This window comes from Tachysurus vachellii, chromosome 5 (genome assembly GCF_030014155.1).
Source record: "Tachysurus vachellii isolate PV-2020 chromosome 5, HZAU_Pvac_v1, whole genome shotgun sequence".
In the NCBI taxonomy this organism is placed as follows: Eukaryota; Metazoa; Chordata; class Actinopteri; order Siluriformes; family Bagridae; genus Tachysurus; species Tachysurus vachellii.
Window position 1 is genome coordinate 18,963,426 of NC_083464.1, and position 21,078 is coordinate 18,984,503.

At 37.4% G+C, this 21,078-nt stretch overlaps 1 protein-coding gene across 3 annotated transcripts; it reads left to right on the forward strand.

The window, feature by feature from the left end:
- Positions 1–931: 931 nt before the first annotated feature.
- Positions 932–21,040, forward strand: clcn1b (chloride channel, voltage-sensitive 1b). 3 transcript variants are annotated; one of them, XM_060870193.1, is made up of 24 exons: positions 933–1,096; positions 3,523–3,824; positions 9,251–9,470; positions 9,658–9,789; positions 9,867–9,995; positions 11,088–11,221; positions 12,642–12,719; positions 14,469–14,547; positions 14,765–14,890; positions 15,011–15,095; positions 15,257–15,358; positions 15,503–15,587; positions 15,753–15,908; positions 16,091–16,160; positions 16,285–16,395; positions 16,482–16,695; positions 16,819–16,952; positions 17,305–17,486; positions 17,940–18,012; positions 18,569–18,645; positions 19,069–19,113; positions 19,214–19,318; positions 19,547–19,633; positions 20,131–21,040. In XM_060870193.1, exons 2-24 carry the CDS (start codon positions 3,771–3,773, stop codon positions 20,512–20,514), a joined length of 2,862 nt encoding a protein of 953 aa, XP_060726176.1. In that variant the 5' UTR covers positions 933–1,096; positions 3,523–3,770; the 3' UTR covers positions 20,515–21,040. The 3 variants fall into 3 exon arrangements, with proteins under 3 accessions (XP_060726175.1, XP_060726174.1, XP_060726176.1); XM_060870192.1 differs by lacking the exons at positions 3,523–3,824; positions 14,469–14,547 and adding an exon at positions 13,685–13,763 and having other exon boundaries at positions 932–1,096; XM_060870191.1 differs by lacking the exon at positions 3,523–3,824 and having other exon boundaries at positions 932–1,096.
- Positions 21,041–21,078: the final 38 nt, after the last annotated feature.

Sequence of the window (21,078 nt, forward strand, 5' to 3'; positions counted from 1 at the left end):
CATGGACACACACATTTCTTAATTATTTACACAGCTAATCCAACCCTATAATATAGCACCTGATTTATACGGTATATGTGCACAATTTATATGGTTGATTAGGTTGTGTGTGTGTATATATATATATATATCCACTTAAATATTTATAAGGTTGAATAAAAGAATACAATTATGTGAAGCGAAAGTTTAAACTGATGTTAGAGATGTGAGTAAGCCTTTCCTCAGTTTCTTTCTGCAGGGGAACACGATTGTAAAGGACCTGGTGTGAGGTAATGCAGACAGCCTGCTGTCAGAAGAGCTCAGGGTGCGAGACACAATGAAGGAGTGAGATCGTTGAAAGTAAAAGTAAAGAAAGATTTATCTTACCTGTCAGATTCATTCCTTCAAGCATACTCGTTATTTACAAAATCTTTATTACTTTAATATTGTCACATTTTCGGTGTGTCATTTAATACCTCTCTATTATTATCTTCTCTAATAGATATTTTTCTTTTTGAGAAAAAAACATACATGAATTCACATTTTCACTTTCCCTCCCTTTCTGTCTGTTAACCACAGGTTTTTTTCTTTTTGTCCTAATCTCCATCGTTCACCTCACATCTGCTTGACGTGCTGTGGATGTCGCTGATAAGACCTTACACAATTCCATTCTTCTATTTTTAATCTATTTCTTGGCATGTCCTGGGATTTTCAGGTACGTGACCTGCATGTTTGTATTCGATGTGTTATTTTGTATTGTTCATTCAAACAGAAATGGCATGTAGGTCTATACTCTGTGTGTGTATGTGTGTGTCATATTACACAAAACCGGCAGTAAGTGTTTACCATCTAGGAGCTATAACATAAGTGTGACAAGTTATTTTGGTGTGTTTTCCTGTTACAGGTGGTGTATCACAGGATCAAGACTATATAGTTCACTTGTTGAAAGAGCAGAGTGTGTGTAAGTGTGTGTATGTGCGTGTATATGTGTGTGTGTGTTCCAGGCGCTGTAATACAGGAGCAGGACGGTGTGTATGTTTATTTTTGGCTCAGTGTAAGCTTGTCGATGGCTGCCGATGCATCGCAAAGGAAAGCTCTGAGATATCAGCAGACCCTGGTCAGTCTCTCTCTCTCTCTCTCTCTCTCTCTCTCTCTCTCTCTCTCTCTCTCTCTTTCTCTCTCTCCACTGTATCTCTCCCTGTCTGTTGAGTTACTTTGTTCTCAGGTACGTTGTTGACTTTCTGTGTGGAGCTCTTGCTGAGATGAACTGTGATTACATGAACAGTCTTATCTACCAAACTGATCTCACTTTAAATATGGCCTTTAAAGTGCTGGTCTCCAATATCTCACACTTTAATTGATTTTCCGTTCTGTTCTGAATGGTGACATATCGAGAGCTTTCTGAAAGTAGCTGTGTGGTGGCTAGAACCTGCACAAGTGACTTGTTGGTTATGGCTGTAATTTGGATGTGTTTCTTGTGGTTCCTCCTGCTGCATGTTAGTACACTAACCAAAATGAAGTAAATATCTTAACTTGCTCTATTTTTTTGTGTGTTGCCTTCTCCAGCTTTTAATGTCAGTTCTTCAACCTTATCTGTCAGTTGCTTTAACAATCAGAGCATCTCTTGCTGTGTTTTGTTTGGGATTTTTTCCTCCTCTCTATAAACTATTAACCCCTCCCATGAGGATTCATTATTCTGGTTGTTATTGTAAGCTGTGAATCATTTTACAGCTGAATTGAATGAACACCGTCAGGGACGTATAAAGTGTATTTATTACATGGTGATCAGTGGCTGTGTAGCTGCTTCGTTCGGCTTGTTAGCTGTGCGTGAGTGTGAGTGCTGACTATAACACACGCTCCACATCTGTGTGGCCGTGTGCGAGCGGAAACCTGAGCATGCAGGTTAAATATACCAATTCTCTTCAACATAGAACTGCAGAAAGCACGGGCTCAGCTTATTAATTACAGCACATGGCCTGGCTTTTGCCCTGGGGTACCAGGGAAGGAAGGGAGAGGAGCAGGATGAAAAGAAATTCTGTGTTGGAAAGGAATTGAGTGTTGGAGAGACTTGTGTATTTGTGATTAGTGCGAAAGTGCTGTCATGTCTAGCCTTGCCCTCTCCTTCTCTGTCCCTATACTGTGGTTTTCTGACCGCATTCACACTCTCAGACAATCCACTTGCCTCCCACTCATTGTGCTGTTCAAAAGCAGAATGTGATAGTAGTCTGTCCTTCTATTTTTCTTTACCTACATGCACACACATATCAGAGATACCTGCAAAGAGAATGACTCCCATCGGCGTAAAGCTCTGTCAGCAGCTCTATAAATAGGCTTTATGGTTGTGTTGATCTCTGTATTATAAGTCAAACTGGTGCATTTTTTTCTTATTTAGAGCATATACAGTACATGTTCTGTGTGCACGTGTGTGTTTGTTTGTGCCAAGTAATGAAATTGGCATGTTATGTTCATTTGTGGTTTGCTGAACATTGGTAAAGTATAAGCCTCCAGGGTTTGTGATCAAAGTAGTGACGCTTTTCACTTGAGAACATTCACTCTCAATGGGATTTAATCCTAAATTTGGATAAAGTTGTGGCTGGGTAAATTATTTTACATTCCGCATTACACTCAGAGTTGGCTTGTGTGCTAGTCTAGTCTGTTGTTTAATACTGACACAAATGATTTGAAATACAGTTTTGTATATTTACAGTAGCTGTACCAGGATCGTACAAACCTTCAGGATTTTTTTCTTTGCCCATGTTGGTTCAGGGGTTAGAAATATAGAGAGAGTTCAAATCTCAGAAAGGCTTTTATTATTATTCTATCCTGCCTTACATTAAAAATGTAAACAAGTAGAATACTAAAGAATTGTTTTGAATTTAATCAGAATACACTATCGATCTATCTGTCTGTCTATCTATTTACATATTTACATTTACAGTATATAGCAGATGCCCTTATCCAGAGCGACTTACATTTTTAGCTCATTTTTATACCATACAATTGAGGGTTAAGGGCCTTGCTCAGGGGAATCATACTCACAATCTTCCAATTGGTAGCCCAACCTTAAACACTAGGCTACCACATTATCTATCTATCTATCTATCTATCTATCTATCTATCTATCTATCTATCTATCTATCTATCTATCTATCTATCTATTTGACTATATGTCTGTCTATCTATCTATATATCTGTCTGTCTGTCTAATACTACTAATAAGAATAATAATATATAATATCAGAATCAGCCCGATGACGCCTGAGATAGGCACAGGCTCCCCGTGACCCGAGGTAGTTCGGATAAGCGGTAGAAGATGAATGAATGAATGAATGAATATCAGAATCATTTTTGTACCACTACAAGCTCTCAAAGTGCTTTACAAAATTAGTAGGATTAGTGTATTTATGTATTGAAAGATGCTGCTCAATTGTATTTAAGATGCAGAATCTGTAACAAATGGAAAAAAAGAATTTTGTTAATGTACAGTATGAACAAACACAACAGAACCCATTTATAGTTTTTTTTTATCTGATTGATGAACAGGTCATGTGGAACTCCTGACCTGTGTATTAAATGTTGCTGACAGCACATTGTCAACTACAGAAACAGGACATTAATCACAAGTGCATTGTGGGCGATGTCGTTTCCTACTTATATATACAGTAGACAGACAGAAGGCAGGTACAATTACGAATACCTGAATATTTTCTGAAGGTTAAAGGGACAACGATTGGGGATAAAAAGTGGCCTGAGCAAGAGAGAGAGAGAGAGAGAGAGGAACGGTGAGCAGGATGAGCGACTGTACTGATGCCTCTGAGGCTGTAATGAATTTAGATCAAATTCTGGTAAGAATTTAATATAAGATTTTTATAATTATTTATTGACCCAGGAATTTATAACAGTTATTAAATAATGGAATTGTTACATTATAATTGCTAAAAATTGTTTCATTAATTTAAAGTCATTTGAACTGCTAATTGTAAGATGCCATGTCATTTTTACAGGGTAATGTTTGTCAATGATGTGCTCTAAACAAAGAGTTTAAATTTCATTATGTTGGGATCTGGGTCACTTTACAGTTCTTTTATGCAAAACATCTAATGCTGTTCACTTTCTTTTCTGTATCACAGCGATGAATTGTTCACAGTTGTATAATGTATAGCTGATTAAAACAGAGCTGAAGTGTCTGTAAGAGAGACTCATTTATTGGTACTTGAGCATGTCCTTATTTTGTTTATGAAATAATCTGATCATTTCCTTTACAGAGTTTCATAGCTGATTGTGAGACAAATTTTTGTCTTATATCCAATTAAAAAATGTTTTTTTTTGTAATTTCTATCACATATTGTGGGACAGTTTGCTACCGAGAAGTTCATTTGTCTGAAGAATTTTGTTTTATGTTCATTCTTTTAATATTTGTGTGTGTGCGTGTGTGTGTCTGTATCTAATCTTTCAGTGAATGGGTCAGATTTTATCATGACACACACATAGACAGAGGACTCACGTAAAGGAATGCATGATTATTCTAGTTTTAATTAACTCTCAAAGACAGTGTGACCTTCATGTCTTATGTCCACATGAGCAACACACTCTCTCTCGCTGCTTTCCTTCCTTTCCTTGTCTTCCATCTTTAAAGATTTATTGGACAGAACAGATAACGGCTTTGTCATATTCAGCTTTCAGCAAAAACTATTTGTGTGTGTGTGTGTCTGTGTGTGGTTTGTTAGAATTTTCATGATTATACTTATTGTGGTAGAAAAACCTTAAATGATAATACATAGCACAGACACTGCTGTTGCCCGTCATGCTTCAGCGTCACACAGTATATTTAACAAGTGAATAAGATTAAGATATCACATCTTCAGTATACGACAAATAATTAAGAGTTTTGTTTCCTTGTTCTAGAAATTTTCATCTGTTCAGTGTTACTGTCTGGCTGCTCTGCTACTCTACTACCTCTTTTTATTTTCTCGGCCACAGACCCTAAAATAACTCCTAAAAGTCATCTTAACCCTTGTCTTGTGTTCGAGTCAAGTTTCCAGCTTCTTTTTCAGGTCAAAATTAACCATGGCTCTTAAAACTATTTTCAAAGCTTTTAAAAGTATTTATTAGTATTGAGTAAGGTGCCAAATGTATCTGAACATGTTATACATGTGTTACATACATTTAAAAATATTTAAAACTTTATATTTAAATAAATACTGTTTTTTCCTTAATTACAAATGAGGGATGAATAACCCTAATTACAAATTCATCTATATAATAAAGATTGATAGTCACAAGGAGGATTCCGGTTTTTATTTCTCAGACCAACTACCATCTGTATAATAGCAGACCTAAAAAGACCTAAAACTAGCCTCAAAAATTTTAATAAAGACCTTTTATTTTTGTTTGAGGAAGTAAGTTTACTGTTGAGCAAACAGCACGCAATTCTTTTATTTGCAATGTATTCAGTATGGCTGTTTTGATCTATTTTGTGATTTATTCAGCATGTCTTACAGACATGCCATAATCAATATCCTGTAACTTAAAATGGAAAAGCTTGACTGTCCTCAATTGCTTTTGCCACAAATTGATTTTTTTTTTACTGTGTGTGACAGAAAATAGAATAATAACAGAATAAAATATCAAGCAGTATGTACTTCTATACAAGGAGGAAAGGGAAAAATAGATTTTATATAAAATGTGAAAAAAACAGTAAGCTTGTGTTTTGAATGAAGTGCAGGTATGTGCAAAAGTTTGGGCTTGTGAAGGCTGATAATGGGTGATGTGCAAATAGGTCCAGTTCAGGCTTTAGTTCTGTGTACTGTCTGGGTTTATGGCCTGAATGACTGGTGGGGAAAAGCTCCTCGTCATTCTCTCTGTGTTGGCCTTCAGAGAGTGGATGCGCTGTCCTGAGCACATCAGAGAGAAGGATGTCCATTGTTTGTGTAACTTAGTTTCACTAAAACATTCCCATCGTTTGCCAGAGCCTGTATTTGCAGAAATGAGATTGATTGGATTTTAATTCTGATCATTTGATAGGTGGCAACTGTTTTTAAACTATCCCACAAACTGACTTCTTATCACACTCAACAGTGTTCCAAGTTTAATTTCACATGAGAAATCACCCCTGGTCATGTGTGTATGAGAGAGAAGCTTTAATTCTGTATCTTCTGATGCTCTTGCCTATTTTCCTTCATATGGCTGGTCAGATATAATCAGAAGATAGAAACTGTAGAATATGTGAACCAGCAACAAAATGTCAACAAAATCAGTTTTCATTCATTTCACTTTTTTTTCTTCTGGATAAAGTCAATAAGTTTTCTTCCAGTCAGCAAATTACCGAAAAATAAAAGCCCGAATGTGGGCAGAACACAACAAAAGGGATAAGTTCCTAAAGTCCTATGAGAACGATTGGTTTGTGAAAGAAAACATTCAGACTACACTCTCTTTAGCGGTGCAGTCCAAAATCAATAATAAATTTGCAAATCTCTAAACAATTCATGTTTTAATACTTTGCTGTGTTTTAAGGCCTTAAATGCAGTGAACTGTCAAGATGCACATCACACAAGGACTCGTGTGACACTATGAAACACAACTAAATATATTCTCAATATTTGCTACAGTAAATCCTAGCAATCGTAAAACGATGAGTCATAATATAATCATTTTTATAATCATATTTTGCTTTCAAGAAGAAATCTGCATTTAATAAATTGATTGTAGTGTTTAAGCATGTTTATTAATTCTGGTTATTCAGTTGTAATGACTTTAACAAATGACTACTTTATTTTTTCCAGACAAAACCTGTATTATAACATGTAATAAAACAGTTATTTGTGCTTTAATTCCCTTGATAGGTCATTATCTAATGAGTAGAATCAGGTTTTGTGGAACAGCTGTGACTGCACAGGAAGTCCAGAACACTGAGTGCTTAACACCGAGATGGAAAAGCCTAGGTGTTGTTCACAGTAAATAGTTCAGGAACTTCTATCTGCAATATACACAATAAGACTCAGGGCTCCAGCTGTAAAATTTTGATTTGAATATTAATCCTATTTGTGAAGCATTTAGGTCAATTTAATTAATATTCCTGTGTTGTGTGGCCAAAATGTAAGGTTATATAACTTGTTTAGCATGAAAGAAAACATGCCATTGAGAGAAAGATGCCATTAAATACCATTTTGTTCTCAGACAAAAGTTTCTCTCACGCTGTGTGAAGGTCTGCGAATTACCTCTGACCTCCAACCATACAAACACGTCAACAGACAAGATGAAAGAGAGAACGATGGAGTCAACCTTGGGCACACACATCCACACAGTTGTACACAACCTCCTCTCTTTCAAATGCTTTTATTCAAATGTCATTATTCATTTAAAATTCATTATACTCCAAAAAGATTTATTCATTATTGTAGCTCAACAGCTACAATAAGAGAGAGAGAAAAAGAGGGAGGGAGAGAGAGAGTGTTTCTCAGTTTTAGAGCAACCTAGTGTATGAATACAGTCTAAATACAGAATGTCTATGAGAACGTCTTTAAAGGAGGTAGGTTCGGATACTCAGAAGAATTTTGTAACTTTTTTATCTCTCTTATCAGCCAATTTCTGTATTGAAAAGCAAAACAGAATATTTAAGAGAATGTATTAAACTTAATTATAAATGAAACTAAATGACAATAAATTTAGTGTTTACTGATATATTTATTGATATATTAATAGTGATTTATTAGTATATTTCTAAGACCTTTGAACAGTACTGCGTGTGTGTGGGGGTGTGTGTGTGGCAAATGTAACACTCTTGATCAGTTCAAATAGGAACATAATCACGAACACGATCTGCTATAACATCAAAACCAGCAGTCCAATGGTTGTTAACTGATAAAATGGTTGAAAAAACCAGGAAGCTATTGTGTGGTGTTCCCCGGTATGCAGGTCATTAGTACCTACCAAAAGTGGTCCAAGGAAGGACAACTGGTGATCCAGCGTCAGGGTCATTACTGGTCATTACTGATCCCATAGAAGAGCTACTGTAACACAAACTGCTGAAAAAGTCAATATTGGCTCTCATAGAAAGGTATCAGAATACACAAATTGTACACACATAAATTAATAATAAATATAAGTGTATAATTTACAGTTAATTGTTAATTCCCACTTATACTGTATGTGATTTTAAATGCCATAATTTGTATTTAAATGCAAACTGTTGGTTTTGGGTCAGTAAAGATATGTTAGAAAGAAACATGACTTGAAAACAGTTATCTTTATAACAGTTGTTTATCGGTTCATTAGTATACACAATCTACCTCTAAAAATAACAAGAAACTGATTATTTTGGATATTTGGTCTGTAATTATTGTATTATCTATTATTGTATTATCTACTGTAACTATAATTATCTATTGTAGAATTACGTAGATTTTTGTAGAATTTTACTATTGGGGATGTGGCTGTGTTCCAAATGATCAAATCACATTCAATCTTGTGTTTAAAAGTAATTATCATACAGCTGACATTAACAATATTCTGATTAACCCCAAATAAATACAGCTTTTTCTGTAAGAATTTATAGATCAAGAGGAGTATAAAAGAATTTGCCAAACCACATGGCAAAATATATTTCGTTCTGATGAGAAAGAAAAAACCTCATCATCAAAAGTAGACCATAGCTCTGGTGTAGCATGGTGGTGGCAGCAGAGTGATGACAAAAGTTTTTCCCTCAAAAAAAGGGGTGTGTAGACATTTTATGCCCATCATAAGTGTGCGAGTGAAACAGCGAAGAGGTGAAAAATATCCTTTTTGATAAACTTTCTTCTTTATGGCGATGGCCATATTTCCTTTCATTTGTGTATGTCACTTGCCAAGAACTATGTGTCAGCAACTAATTAAGGTGTGATCGTGCATTTGTGTGTGTGTGTGTGTGTGTGTGTGTGTGTGTGTGTGTGTTTCTGAGGCATGTGTTGAGACTGTTGATCTGGGGATCTCATATTCATGCAGCTCTGCCAGCCTGGGCCTATTTTAGAGTGACACTAAAGTACACTCGAGTGCACCATCCTTACACATACACAAACACCCACAGCTGTAAATATGATTTCTAACCTGACCTTCTAAGTGACTTGTTTGCAAGAAAGGAGTGTCGCACATTTTTAATTATAGATATCCTCAGATGTTTTCCCAGTTACTATTAATTTATTATAGCTAGCCTGTGAACTGTCGTTTCAGAAAAGCTCTTTCAATTCTCTTTGCTTTTCTTTACATCTCTTTGTCATCTCACACTCTTTATTTTCAGCTGTATGGAGAGTACAGGGAGCAGTTGGGTAGTTTTGCCCAGAAGGAGGCTACACGGCTGCTAACCGAGAAACAATTAAGAAGACATGCTGGCCATGCTAGGGCAATCAGGAGAGGGTACGGCCGAGCGCATCGTGTCTCCTTAGAAACAGGACCCATGACCCCAGGATTAAGCCACTCCTCCTCGATAAAAAAACCCCAACCTTACTCAAAATGCCAAGGTGAGGAGATCCTGATGTCATATCTGATATAGGATCATCTCCCGCTTTACTTAAACGGTCTTAAGTGAAACTGTCCATAGATTTTATAGTCTGAGCAGATCAGACTAGACTAGAATGTTACCTTATTCATCCTTAGTGTTTAATAGTGATTTTTGTCCATATTATCTGGTGGGGACATGTTCTGCAGACTGCCTGCGGCGGGTCCAGAGGTATATGGTAACAAAGCTTGGGGAGGACTGGATTTTCCTGGTGCTGCTGGGTTTCACCATGGCTCTAGTCAGCTGGAGTATGGACTATGCCAGTGCTAAGAGCCTGCAAGGTACTCTACTGTGCTCTTAAGTCTTCTACAAATCTCATGGGAACTGAGATTTTATGACTTCCCCTTCTTTTCCAAAGCTTACAAATGGATGTATGCAGAGCTGAAAGGGAACGTGCCACTTCAGTATCTGGCCTGGATCACGTATCCCATAATTCTTATTGTGTTCTCCTCTGTCTTCTGTCACTTGGTCTCCCCACAAGCTATAGGTATGTACTGCTTGCTCTCATTATTTAGTTTACTTTCTCTATTACAAAAACTAGCATTCATTTATTTAACATAGCCAAAGATTTTTGGCAACATTTTTCTTTGCATTATTTTCCTTAAATGAAATCCAGCTTCCACATCATGGAGAAAGCTTGGTTCTCACTGAACTTGTGATCTTCCAGTGATTCCAATACCATCCATCTCATATAAGATTGATTAATGGGACCTGCATTTTGGATGGGAAGGATGTGACACTAGTTAGTCATAGTCACCTGTTTGTCTACACTGAGGCAGTTAGTGTTCTTCTATGTAAAAGTAAAGTATGTTACGTTCCACACTGATATTACCTCATAGTTAGCATTATGCGATCAGGAGTGTCATGTATTGATGGTTCAGTGGTTAAAGCTCTGGACTACTACTTGGAAAATTGTGAATTTGTTTCATGTTGCCTCGAACAATACCCTCATTTGTTCAGCCCAAATATAAGAGCTTTGGATAAAATAAATATATTAGCCCATGACTGGCTGTTGTGAGACCTAGATGATAAAGATTTGACAATGACCAAATTGGATGTAGAACATTATGAATTTTAATTCATTCTTTTAAACCCTGTATGGTCAGTCCTTAAACACTGAAGAGGGCCAAAGAATATTTTGGGTAAATCCAGGCTTTGCATGTATAGAGGATTTATGTTGCTATGAGTTGCTATGAAAAGTCTTCCATAGACTGTATGTGGTGGTTAAAGGGAAGATTTTTTTTTATTTTGTCTTTGGTACCTGAAGTGGTAACATAAGGTCTATGCAAGATGCTTCAATAAAACCCATTTACAATTTCCAAAACACAAAATTTGTGCGCAGCTGCATCTTTTTTCCAGATATAAATCACACTGAGTTAATAATCTGATTGAACAGAAATAATACAATGTTCATTTCCTGACATTAGTAATAGGTTTCAATTTCCTATTTGTTTTTATCCAAGATATCATATAATGCTACTGTTATACTATATAACCATAAAATACTATGGTCACACTGTATGATTGTTGTCATGGTTTTACCTCTGTGTTTTTGCCTTCCCTCTAAACGTTCATGTAGGCTCTGGTATACCAGAGATGAAGACCATTCTACGTGGAGTGGTGCTGAAGGAGTATTTGACTCTAAAAGCCTTTGTGGCTAAAGTCATTGGCCTGACTGCAAGCCTGGGCAGTGGCATGCCTTTGGGAAAAGAGGTTTTTTGAATTTCTGTCATTTCTCAAATAAAAACTCTGTTCAAACATGTATGATACTGTAAATGTGTTGTACACTTCAATGTTGTAGCTATTCTGAGAAAATTTCTATCAGCATATTAGATCAAAAGTCTTTACTATTTACTTTACTTCTAATGGCATTTTTTGGTCATCCTATGTTTTGATAAAAATAGCTTACATTTTTATATTAAGGGTAATTTTACGTTTATAATCACAAGTACCTGGCAACAGATCAGTGTTGGGTAATATTATCTGGGTAGTAAAATATGATCGATTTCATGATATTTTAAATACTGTATATAACCAAAGAAACCTGATTTTTTTTTGTTTGTTTGTTAGGGATTCAGGACATAATGATTATTGTTTTGCTTGGTAATTTTATACGTACAATAGATATAAAATAAAAAAAAAATCACAATAAAAAAATATACATTTTATACATATACTGCTTTTAAAATGACAGGTTATTGTGGTGTAAAAAATAATGAGTGCTCATTATGAGGTCTGAGCTTTAGGGTATGGTGGGTAAACAGAGTCCTTTCTCACAAAAAATAAAATAAAATACTAAAAAAAGAACACCCAGGCTCACCCACATCACCCCAAACCATGTGGCAAAATATGGGACCATTTTAGAACTTTATTATATATGCCACAAAAAAGCATGACAGCATTTCACCCAAAGAACACCATAACCATGGTGAAGATTGGTGATGGCAGCATCATACTCTAGTCATGATAAAGGGAATCATGGATACATTTTTTTTGGCCATAAAACTTCTCTATGTTTCTGAAGGTGAAGGAAAAATGATCCAGCAAGATAATGACCCATTGTGCAAATCCAAGTCATCGATGGAATGGCTTCAGGAGAAGATAATCAATATTTAGCATGGTCCAGACTGAGTTTAGATCTAAATCCTATTTTACATCTGTGGAACAACTTGGAGAAGGGTGTGCACAGGAGATCTCATTGCTGTTTTGATAGATCAAGAGTATTGTATTGGCAAAGATGATAAAAAAAAGTTGGTAGACTCACACCCAAAAAGATCACTGTATTACAAGAAAATGTGCTTTAGTAACAAAGTATTAGTTATGGGGTGATCACACATCTGCAATCAGGTCACTTTAAGCTTTTCTTCACTTGAATCTTGTTAGTTGCTTTATCACATTATATCACAGGTGGAAATAGCTCTAATGTGATTTGTCTTTGTTTCATTATCTATGTCAAAAAAGCCTGCCAAAAAGAAACTATATAGAATATATATTACAATTTGTAATTATTGTAAACAAATATTGCATTAAGAATTCTATTGCTATTAGTTACAGTAGCTAACAGACACCTCTGTTTTTCCAGGCCAGAATAGTGACTAATAATTTCACTTGTCTGTCTTTCTTTTCCCCCCAGGGCCCTTTTGTTCACATTGCAAGTATCTGTGCTGCTGTGCTGAGTAGAATAATGTCCTTCTTCACAGGAGTGTATGAGGTAAAGCCTCTGGTCTGCACTGTGTTTGTGTCTGAGTGCTGAGCTGCACCAGCATATATGGTGGGTTATTCATGCCTTTATTATCATTCTTATTAGGAATGAAAAAATGGGACAGCATATCCTTTTGTTGTCAGTAAATATTTCCAACACACTACAATTATGCTGTTAGTAGCTGGACCTACCCATTTTTAGAATTTGTGCATGATTTGCTGTTGGCGAACAACAAATCCCTAAACTGCCTAGGATTATGAGCGTCTTATAGTACTAAAATTCTTGGTAAATTAAGAATCTTCTTCAACTCTACCTGTTATTAGCCACTTGTAGACTTTAAAAAAGAAATCATTTAATCGCAAGTCAGCTTCCACGTAGTGATTTTGTTTAAAAAACCTCCAATACAAATTTATGATCGATATATGATTCCACAATGGCATTACTACACAGAGACACTGGTACATTAACAAAGTACCAACAAAGTAGTTCATTCCATACAGTATGTGCATGTAACACAAGCATAGTTTAGTTCATTTCTTATAAGACTGTGAATAAAAAAATAAATGACCCACCATTAGACGTGAGTCGTTGATGTGAGCATGTTAATGCTGGCTCGCTCAGTACTAATAGCTGTCACTGCTGGACTCGGCTCAGATGGCAACTCTGACCTCCAAGCAGTGATTAAGAGCAATAATACTATTATACTTTTCATGTTGTTACATAGCATTTTGACAATCTGCAAGGTACATGTATGCTTGCATCTGCCATGTGTTATGTTCTGAATAATTTTGTCATGTATTTAGTTTTTCCCTTGCTGTCCCTCTGTTTCTCCTCTGTCTCTTTCCATGTCTCTTATTTACTCTGCCTCATGTTTTGTCCCTCCCTACTGTTCTTTGCATTAATAGTGTGAATATTAACTGTGTTTACGGGCTTGTGTGTGTTTGCCTTTGAGCTGTTTTCTTAACCCTGTCCAGAATAGTGCCCATGTTAAGGACCTGCTGGTGTGTGCGTGTGCAGTGGGAGTAGGCACCTGTTTCGGTGCTCCCCTGGGAGGCAAGTAACTCCTGCTTTCATATACAGTGCATTATATATGTGTAGCATATACACACTGGCTTCTGAGGGATAAGAGTTGAGAGAAATGTGATTCTCTGGTGTCTTCCTCTAACTCTGCTCAGCTCAGGGCAGTGGATCTAATCTTCCAACTTGATGTTAGTTGTCCACAATTACAATTATAATTACATCCAGATTACATAATTATACATAATAATACTGTAGCTTTTCCCCAACACCAGCAATCTCTCTCTCTCTCTCTCTCTCTCTCTCTCTCTCTCTCTCTCTCTCTCTCTCTCTCTCTCTCTTTCTCTACCTACCTACCCACCTGTCTAGTTATCTGTCCACACTAGAGACATTATTATATTTATTATAAGATATTAAGGGCAGCTGATGTAAATTTGGTGCATGTTTTGAGAGATGTGTGTATAGAATTTGGCCTCAGATTTGCTCCTAACTGGCTGAAATTCCTCACTGGGTTTTCTGGAAGAATTTATATACTGTATCCATTTGCTTTCCCACCGTTTTCCTGTTTTCTTATTCACTTTGTTCTCTCATCCCAAATCTCTCCTTTTCTCATTTCATTTGAATTTCCCAACTTATTCTCCTCTCACCCACATCGGCCTCTCTCAGCTGTTCCTTTACTTTCCTCTCTCCCTTCAGTCCTCTATAACCCTCATTCTTCTATCTGTCTCTCTCTCTCAGTAGAACCCCTATGGTTACTCTGATATTCTGACCGTGGGGTGTGCTGTAGGGGTCGGCTGCTGTTTCGGCACTCCTCTTGGAGGTAAAACACACTTTTGCTCCTTCTTGCTGTTTCCCACCTCACTTCATAGATTCTTTTCTTCATTAACAAAGAAATCATTTCCTCCTAATCATATTACGTCCAGTATTCAATAGCATAGGTGACATACAGTAGGTACTATAAAAGATGTTATATAATATACTCGTGTGTTACTCGTTATCTTTCTCTCTCTCGCTCACTCTGTCTCTCTCCCTTGCAGGTGTGTTGTTCAGTATTGAGGTCACATCCACTTATTTTGCTGTGAGGAATTATTGGAGAGGATACTTCGCTGCTACGTTCAGTGCATTTATATTCAGAGTGCTGTCTGTGTGGAACAAAGACTCTGGTTGGGCATGCACACAAAATCTTTTTTAATGGGGCAATATAAATGCATAATTCACAATTCACTGAGCTGATGAATAATTTTTATTGTTGCTGAGCTTCACTGTTTGCTCTTTTCCCGTAGTCACAATTACAGCTCTGTTCCGCACAAATTTCCGGATGGACTTTCCATTTGACCTGCAGGAGCTGCCAGCGTTCGCTGTCATTGGGTATGTCCAGCACAATACATGCATAACTATTCTATTTAACAGAGAATGCGTAGTTGTATTTTCGTATTTTATTTTTTTGTATCAGAGTTCATTCTGCTGCACGGGTTATTGATGTGTGTGTGTATTTAAAGTCTTTCTGAATGGTACTGTATTTCTTATAGGATCTCATGTGGATTTCTGGGAGCTTTCTTTGTTTATCTAAACAGACAAGTTGTTTTGTTCATGAGAAGACAAACAGCACTCACTCAATTCCTTACAAAATAGTGAGAGATCATTTCATATATGCATGCATTCTGTTTTTTGATCTATGTTTAATTGTTATTATTGTTCAGTTGCATATGTTATGCATCACTATATTACTTTGATTGCTGCAATTTTATAGCAGGATTTGTGTGTGTGTGTTTTAGTCGGTTGATTTACCCCGGTGTGGTGACTCTCGTCATTGCCACCTTTACATTTCCACCAGGCTTCGGACAGTTTATGGCTGGTGAGGTAAGTGATTCACTCTGTGATTCACCCAACAGCTTTAGTGAGTTTAGTGAGTTTATGGCTCAGAGGTGTTTTTAATAAGTTACACTTATATGGGTTGTGTGCTTGACCTTGCTTTTATTTCAAAATTTGAAAATCTGACACTTTATCATCCCTGTTCCTGTGTAGCTGATGCCAAGAGAGTGTATCAACTCTCTATTTGATAATTTCACCTGGACAAAAGTCTGGGACCCCTCCTTGGAACCTGGGCTGGGCCGCTCCGCCGCCTGGTTCCATTCAGAAGTCAGCATCTTCATCATCCTCATTCTCTTTTTCATCATGAAGGTACCCAATTTCACATATGTTATGTGCACATATAACATACGATACATGTGGCCCTGCAATATTTCTTAATACGGGTTCAACTTTTTGACTGCTTCTTATCTTTGTTCGAGCTTGCATTTTAATGCAAAGGTAACATTGGCCTTATTCTTTTTCCTTGTTATTTATATTCCTCTCTGACACAGTTTTGGATGTCTGCAGTATCAACAACGATGCCTATCCCCTCAGGCGCCTTTATGCCTGTCTTTATACTTGGTTCGTAAGCCTTAATGAGATTAGCCTTGAGATTTGTTTTTTTTTTTTATAATAGTAATGTATTTTATGGCATTAAGACCTGACTGAATCATGTACTTATGATGCTTAAATATTAAACGTTTAGGAGCTGCGTTTGGCCGCTTGGTGGGAGAGATCATGGCCACGCTTTTTCCGAATGGCATTCTCTTTGATGGAATTGTTTACCGAATCCTACCTGGAGGCTATGCTGTTATTGGTAAGTAGATATCCTAGATCACCTCCTCAGTTTATGTTATTTACTGCAACGCTTTTGGTCATTTGTGTGAATGTCTGGTTGTCTAGGTGCCGCAGCAATGACCGGAGCAGTCACACACACAGTTTCGACAGCAGTGATCTGTTTTGAGCTGACTGGGCAGATCTCTCACATTCTACCCATGATGGTGGCAGTGATCCTGGCTAACATGGTGGCACAGGGCCTGCAGCCTTCGCTCTATGATTCTATAATCCAGGTTAAAAAGCTCCCCTATCTGCCTGAGCTTGGCTTTGGACACATCAGGTATTCACACACACCGAATAACATCTCATTGATCTCTTCTCTCCATGATTTCATTCATTTCAATGAGTAATTTTTAGTGGCAAGCCTTTAACCTGATATATCTGACCTCTGCTGTTCTCTCAGTAAGTATAATATCTGTGTGGAGGACATCATGGTGAAGAAGGTGAAGTTTTTGTCTCCTCAAACCACCTATCGTGAACTTCTTCACCTATTGCAGACCACTACCCTCAAAACCATCCCAGTGGTTGATTCTAAAGGTAAGCTTATGTGTGTGCTTGTACAAAAGGGGGAAATACAACACTAGCAAACATTTCAGAGTGCAAAAGTTAGTATAGTTTTAGGACAGAAAAAAATGACAAAGAAATGTATTCTATAAAAACAAATTGTTTGATTGTCAATATTAAGTATTTACTTGTTTGTCCAGTTTTGAAGAATAGTGTGCTGAACAGTTAGGAATATGCAATGTGAATTAATGACCTTTACATGCAAACCTCATCAGATATAGTGCAATGAGCATAACTGTGTATTTATAAAATGTTCATGCATGTTAACAAATGCATTTAAGGGAACAGAACATGCAACATAACTGTAACACATTTCTGTTCCTAGAGGCAATGATTTTGTTGGGCTCTATTGAGAGGTGTGAGCTTCAAGCAGCCTATGACTGGTGGATGTCAGCAGAGAGACGGATCGCCAACCAAGGTCAGGCAATGTCCAGTCCAGGGTCAGTGGTCAGCTGGGAGTCTTTCAATTTGGTAGATGAAGAAGGAGGAGAGGAGAGCAAGGAAAAGGTGAGACTGGGCCCATGATGGATTTACACAGCACAGTCCACAACTTGAGTGTAATTCAATTTAAAGAACCTGGGTAAATTTCATTATTTCCACTACTTTGACCATATTGACAGTATTTTTCAAGCAGATCCTGCCTTGTGTGTTGGAAGAAAATATAACGGTTATTTTCATGATATCTACAAGTATATATTTCTAATGATAACTACAGGTATACATTTCATATATAATGAAATAAATGAAAAAGAACCCCATGGAAACATGATTGTCTCACATTAATTTAATAGCCATCCGGACAAGTGAGTTCTTTCTCAAAGAAAATGAAATAAAAATGTTATTACAAATGTCACCCAGAGAAAGTAATCCTGTCCTTATCAGGCTTATGTTACCATTAAAAATCAATATGAGATGTGTTTACAGTTTACTTGTTTTGGTGCTCTTTAAACTAATTTGCAGGAAAACACAGTCTCTGAGGAGCACAACGGCCCACTGGACACCGTGGGGGATCCCACCAATCATGCAGCAGCTGGTGAGTCTGTCTCAGGTGTGGGATTGCTATCACTGCTCTTTTACTTACAATAATTAATAAAAAAAAAAAATGAGAGTGTTAGATATACGTGAGAGATTTCCTGGACTATCCAAACCAAGTGCACTTCATGCTCTTTTCTCAAGTGCCCTAGATCCATGCCCTATTACACTGCAGGCCCTTTTCTCTAGTAGCAGTGTTCCTCTTCCAAATACAGCACAGCTCTTATGTCTAATCCCCTAGTCTGCCTTTTCCAGTGCATGGCACGTTCATTCCTCTATTACCTTTTTAAAATGTACTGTAGGCTGATTTCTCTAGTAATCTTATCTCATTCTCAAATGCACTGCAGGCTTTTTCTTCTAGTCCCCTTGTCCCTTTTCTGAACACACTGCAGGCCATTTCCTCTAGTTTCATTACAGGCCGTTTTATGTTGTTCCCTATTTACTCTTCCCAACCCGACTGGCCTGATTACTTACCACTGCATATGCAATTTTTTACTATCTGTAAAGAGCCTCAGTAGAACGGTTCATGTCTGGACTGATCTTATGATTAATCACAGGTGTACTAGGGTTCATGAGGAGCGCACTTCATCGCCTCTTGTCAAGCTCATCCTCGTCACAGCCGGCTGAGTCACAGGTCCATCCCACACATATGCATGAATTACAATAAAAGTAGAAAGTCATTGGCCTGGTTGATCATTTGCTCTGAATTGGTGTTTTTTTTATTTAGCACTTTAAGCCAAAATCTTCACAGTATCTGTATAACACTAGGTGGAGACAAATTTTTCTATTTTCTTTTGCTGCGTCTTCAGCAGCATTTCTGATATATTTAGTCGTTTACCGCTTTCTAGGCCACTGAACCACTGTTTCTCTGACTCAGCGATCCATTTGTCATATTTGTCATCAATTATGCTCTACAGTACTTATAGCTGTGAAGTAGAGTGAAAAAATGCAGTTTTTATTTTTAACATGAATTATAAAGCTTTTTTGTGTTCTTTTTTATGCTGTCTTTCTCTCACTTGTTCTGTAAAAACTAAACACTCTTTATGACTTCTTCCAGGATGCATTGCCTGCTCCTGTAACAGACAGCATGACTCCAGATGAGGTGAGCACAACAATCCTTTTATTTCTTCCTCTCTTTTCTGCATAATGTAATCAGTCATTAGAACATCATCGCTGATACAGCTTCTGATTGGCCTGTACAGATCAAAGCTTGGGAGGATGCTGAGCTGGATAAGCCGATTGATATTGATCAGATTCGCATCGATCCGTCCCCGTTTCAGTTGGTGGAAAGAACATCGCTGCATAAGGTAGCTTAATGTAAATATTTAGGCTGGAACATTGTTAATGAATGGAAAACTTAAATAAAACTAAACTAATTATGTATTTTATTGGTCTTGCATTAACATCTGGTTGATAACACGTTTTCCAGACCGTTGCAGAAAGAAAGGCCATTACTCTATGTCATTACTATATGCCTATACTTGCCTATATTTGATTTTAATATATACCTACATTTCTCTGTCTCTCGCCTTCAGACACACACTCTTTTCTCTCTGCTGGGTCTCAGTCATGCTTATGTCACCAGCATAGGTAAATTAGTTGGGGTCGTAGCACTTAAAGAGGTGAGTCGCTCTCATATCCTTCACATTTTTTTTTATTTTCCTTTGTTTTCTATTTTATATAAAGCAGAATTATGATTAAGTTTAAGTGTTTTATGGGTGGGACAGTTGAATAGTGTTGCTGCCTGAAAGTTCCAGGGACTCTGGCTCGATCATGGGCTCAGGAGTGTGGAGTAGGAGGAGGTTTTGTTCTCCCCTTCTTCATGTAGGTTTCCTCCAGATTCTCTGTCCAGTGTCACTCAGGTAGGAGGATTGGCTACTCTAACTTACCCCTAAGTGTAAAAGAGTGTGTACATGATGCCCTACAAGGACTGGTATCCTATCTGGGGTAAAGTCTTCCCCAGGCTTTTTGCCCAATGTTTCTGGGATAGACTTTGTACCACTGCAAGCCTGACCAGGATAACGCGGTTACTAAAGATGAACGAAGCCATGAAATGTCACTGTGTATGTGCATTGCAATGTATGCTATATATTTATGTATAAATGTGTTTCTGCCACAGCTTCAGAAGGCCATAGAAGGTTCAACCTGCAGTGGCGTGCGTCTGCGCCCCCCTCTGGCCAGTTTCAGAGATGCCAGCCGTAAGGCCAAGGAGCACCCCCACCCAAACTCTGCCCCGTCTTCTCCCACTCGAGACAAAGAGGTATGGAGCGAGGGAGAAAAGAAAGAAACGAAAGATGAAGCAGAACCCAAATTGGCCGAGTCCAGAGACACAGAGTGCAAGGTTAGCATAGACAGCAACAGCAGAGGTTCTGATAATTCAGCTCAGGGGCAGCCGTCCTCCGCTTCCTCTCCCTCTTCTCCTTCCATCCCTCTCACATCTCTCCATCCTCTGCCTAAACAGGAGACAAAAGGAGAGAAAGATAGTGATGATGAACTGGTTTAAGAACTGTCTTTTTTTTTTCCTTCCACAAACTTAACTCTCTGTAGAGGTCTCTGTTGAGACTCCGGTGAGCTTTAGCTGCAGACAAGCTAAAATTATATAATATGTGATGTGAAGTTTTTCTACATTTTTGTACATCTGATACATATTCCCTTTTTCTCATGGCTAAGTCTCTCCCCACCTGTCTCAGGACATTGTGTACCTGCCAGCCATCAGTCTGTCTCACTGTCTGCGTGTCCTCTTGTCTGTTATTCAGAAGCAGGTGCTTGAACATAAGATCTAATCAGCATGTTTAATTCTTCCATTAGTTGATGATTCATTAAATTGCCTTCCAAATAATTTAAGCTATAGATTTTTGTTTCCCTTATTACACTGCTTGATTACAATTCAGTTAAATTATTATTAAATGAATATTATGGAATTATTACCAGTGTCATCAAATGTGATTAAGATGTTTTGTTTTTTTTTTGCTGATTTCTTTTTTATTTTGCTTATTTATTTCATTATTATTTTGTTAAATGACCTTGCTTTTTTCTTTTCGAAAAATGTATTATTTCAGGAAATAAA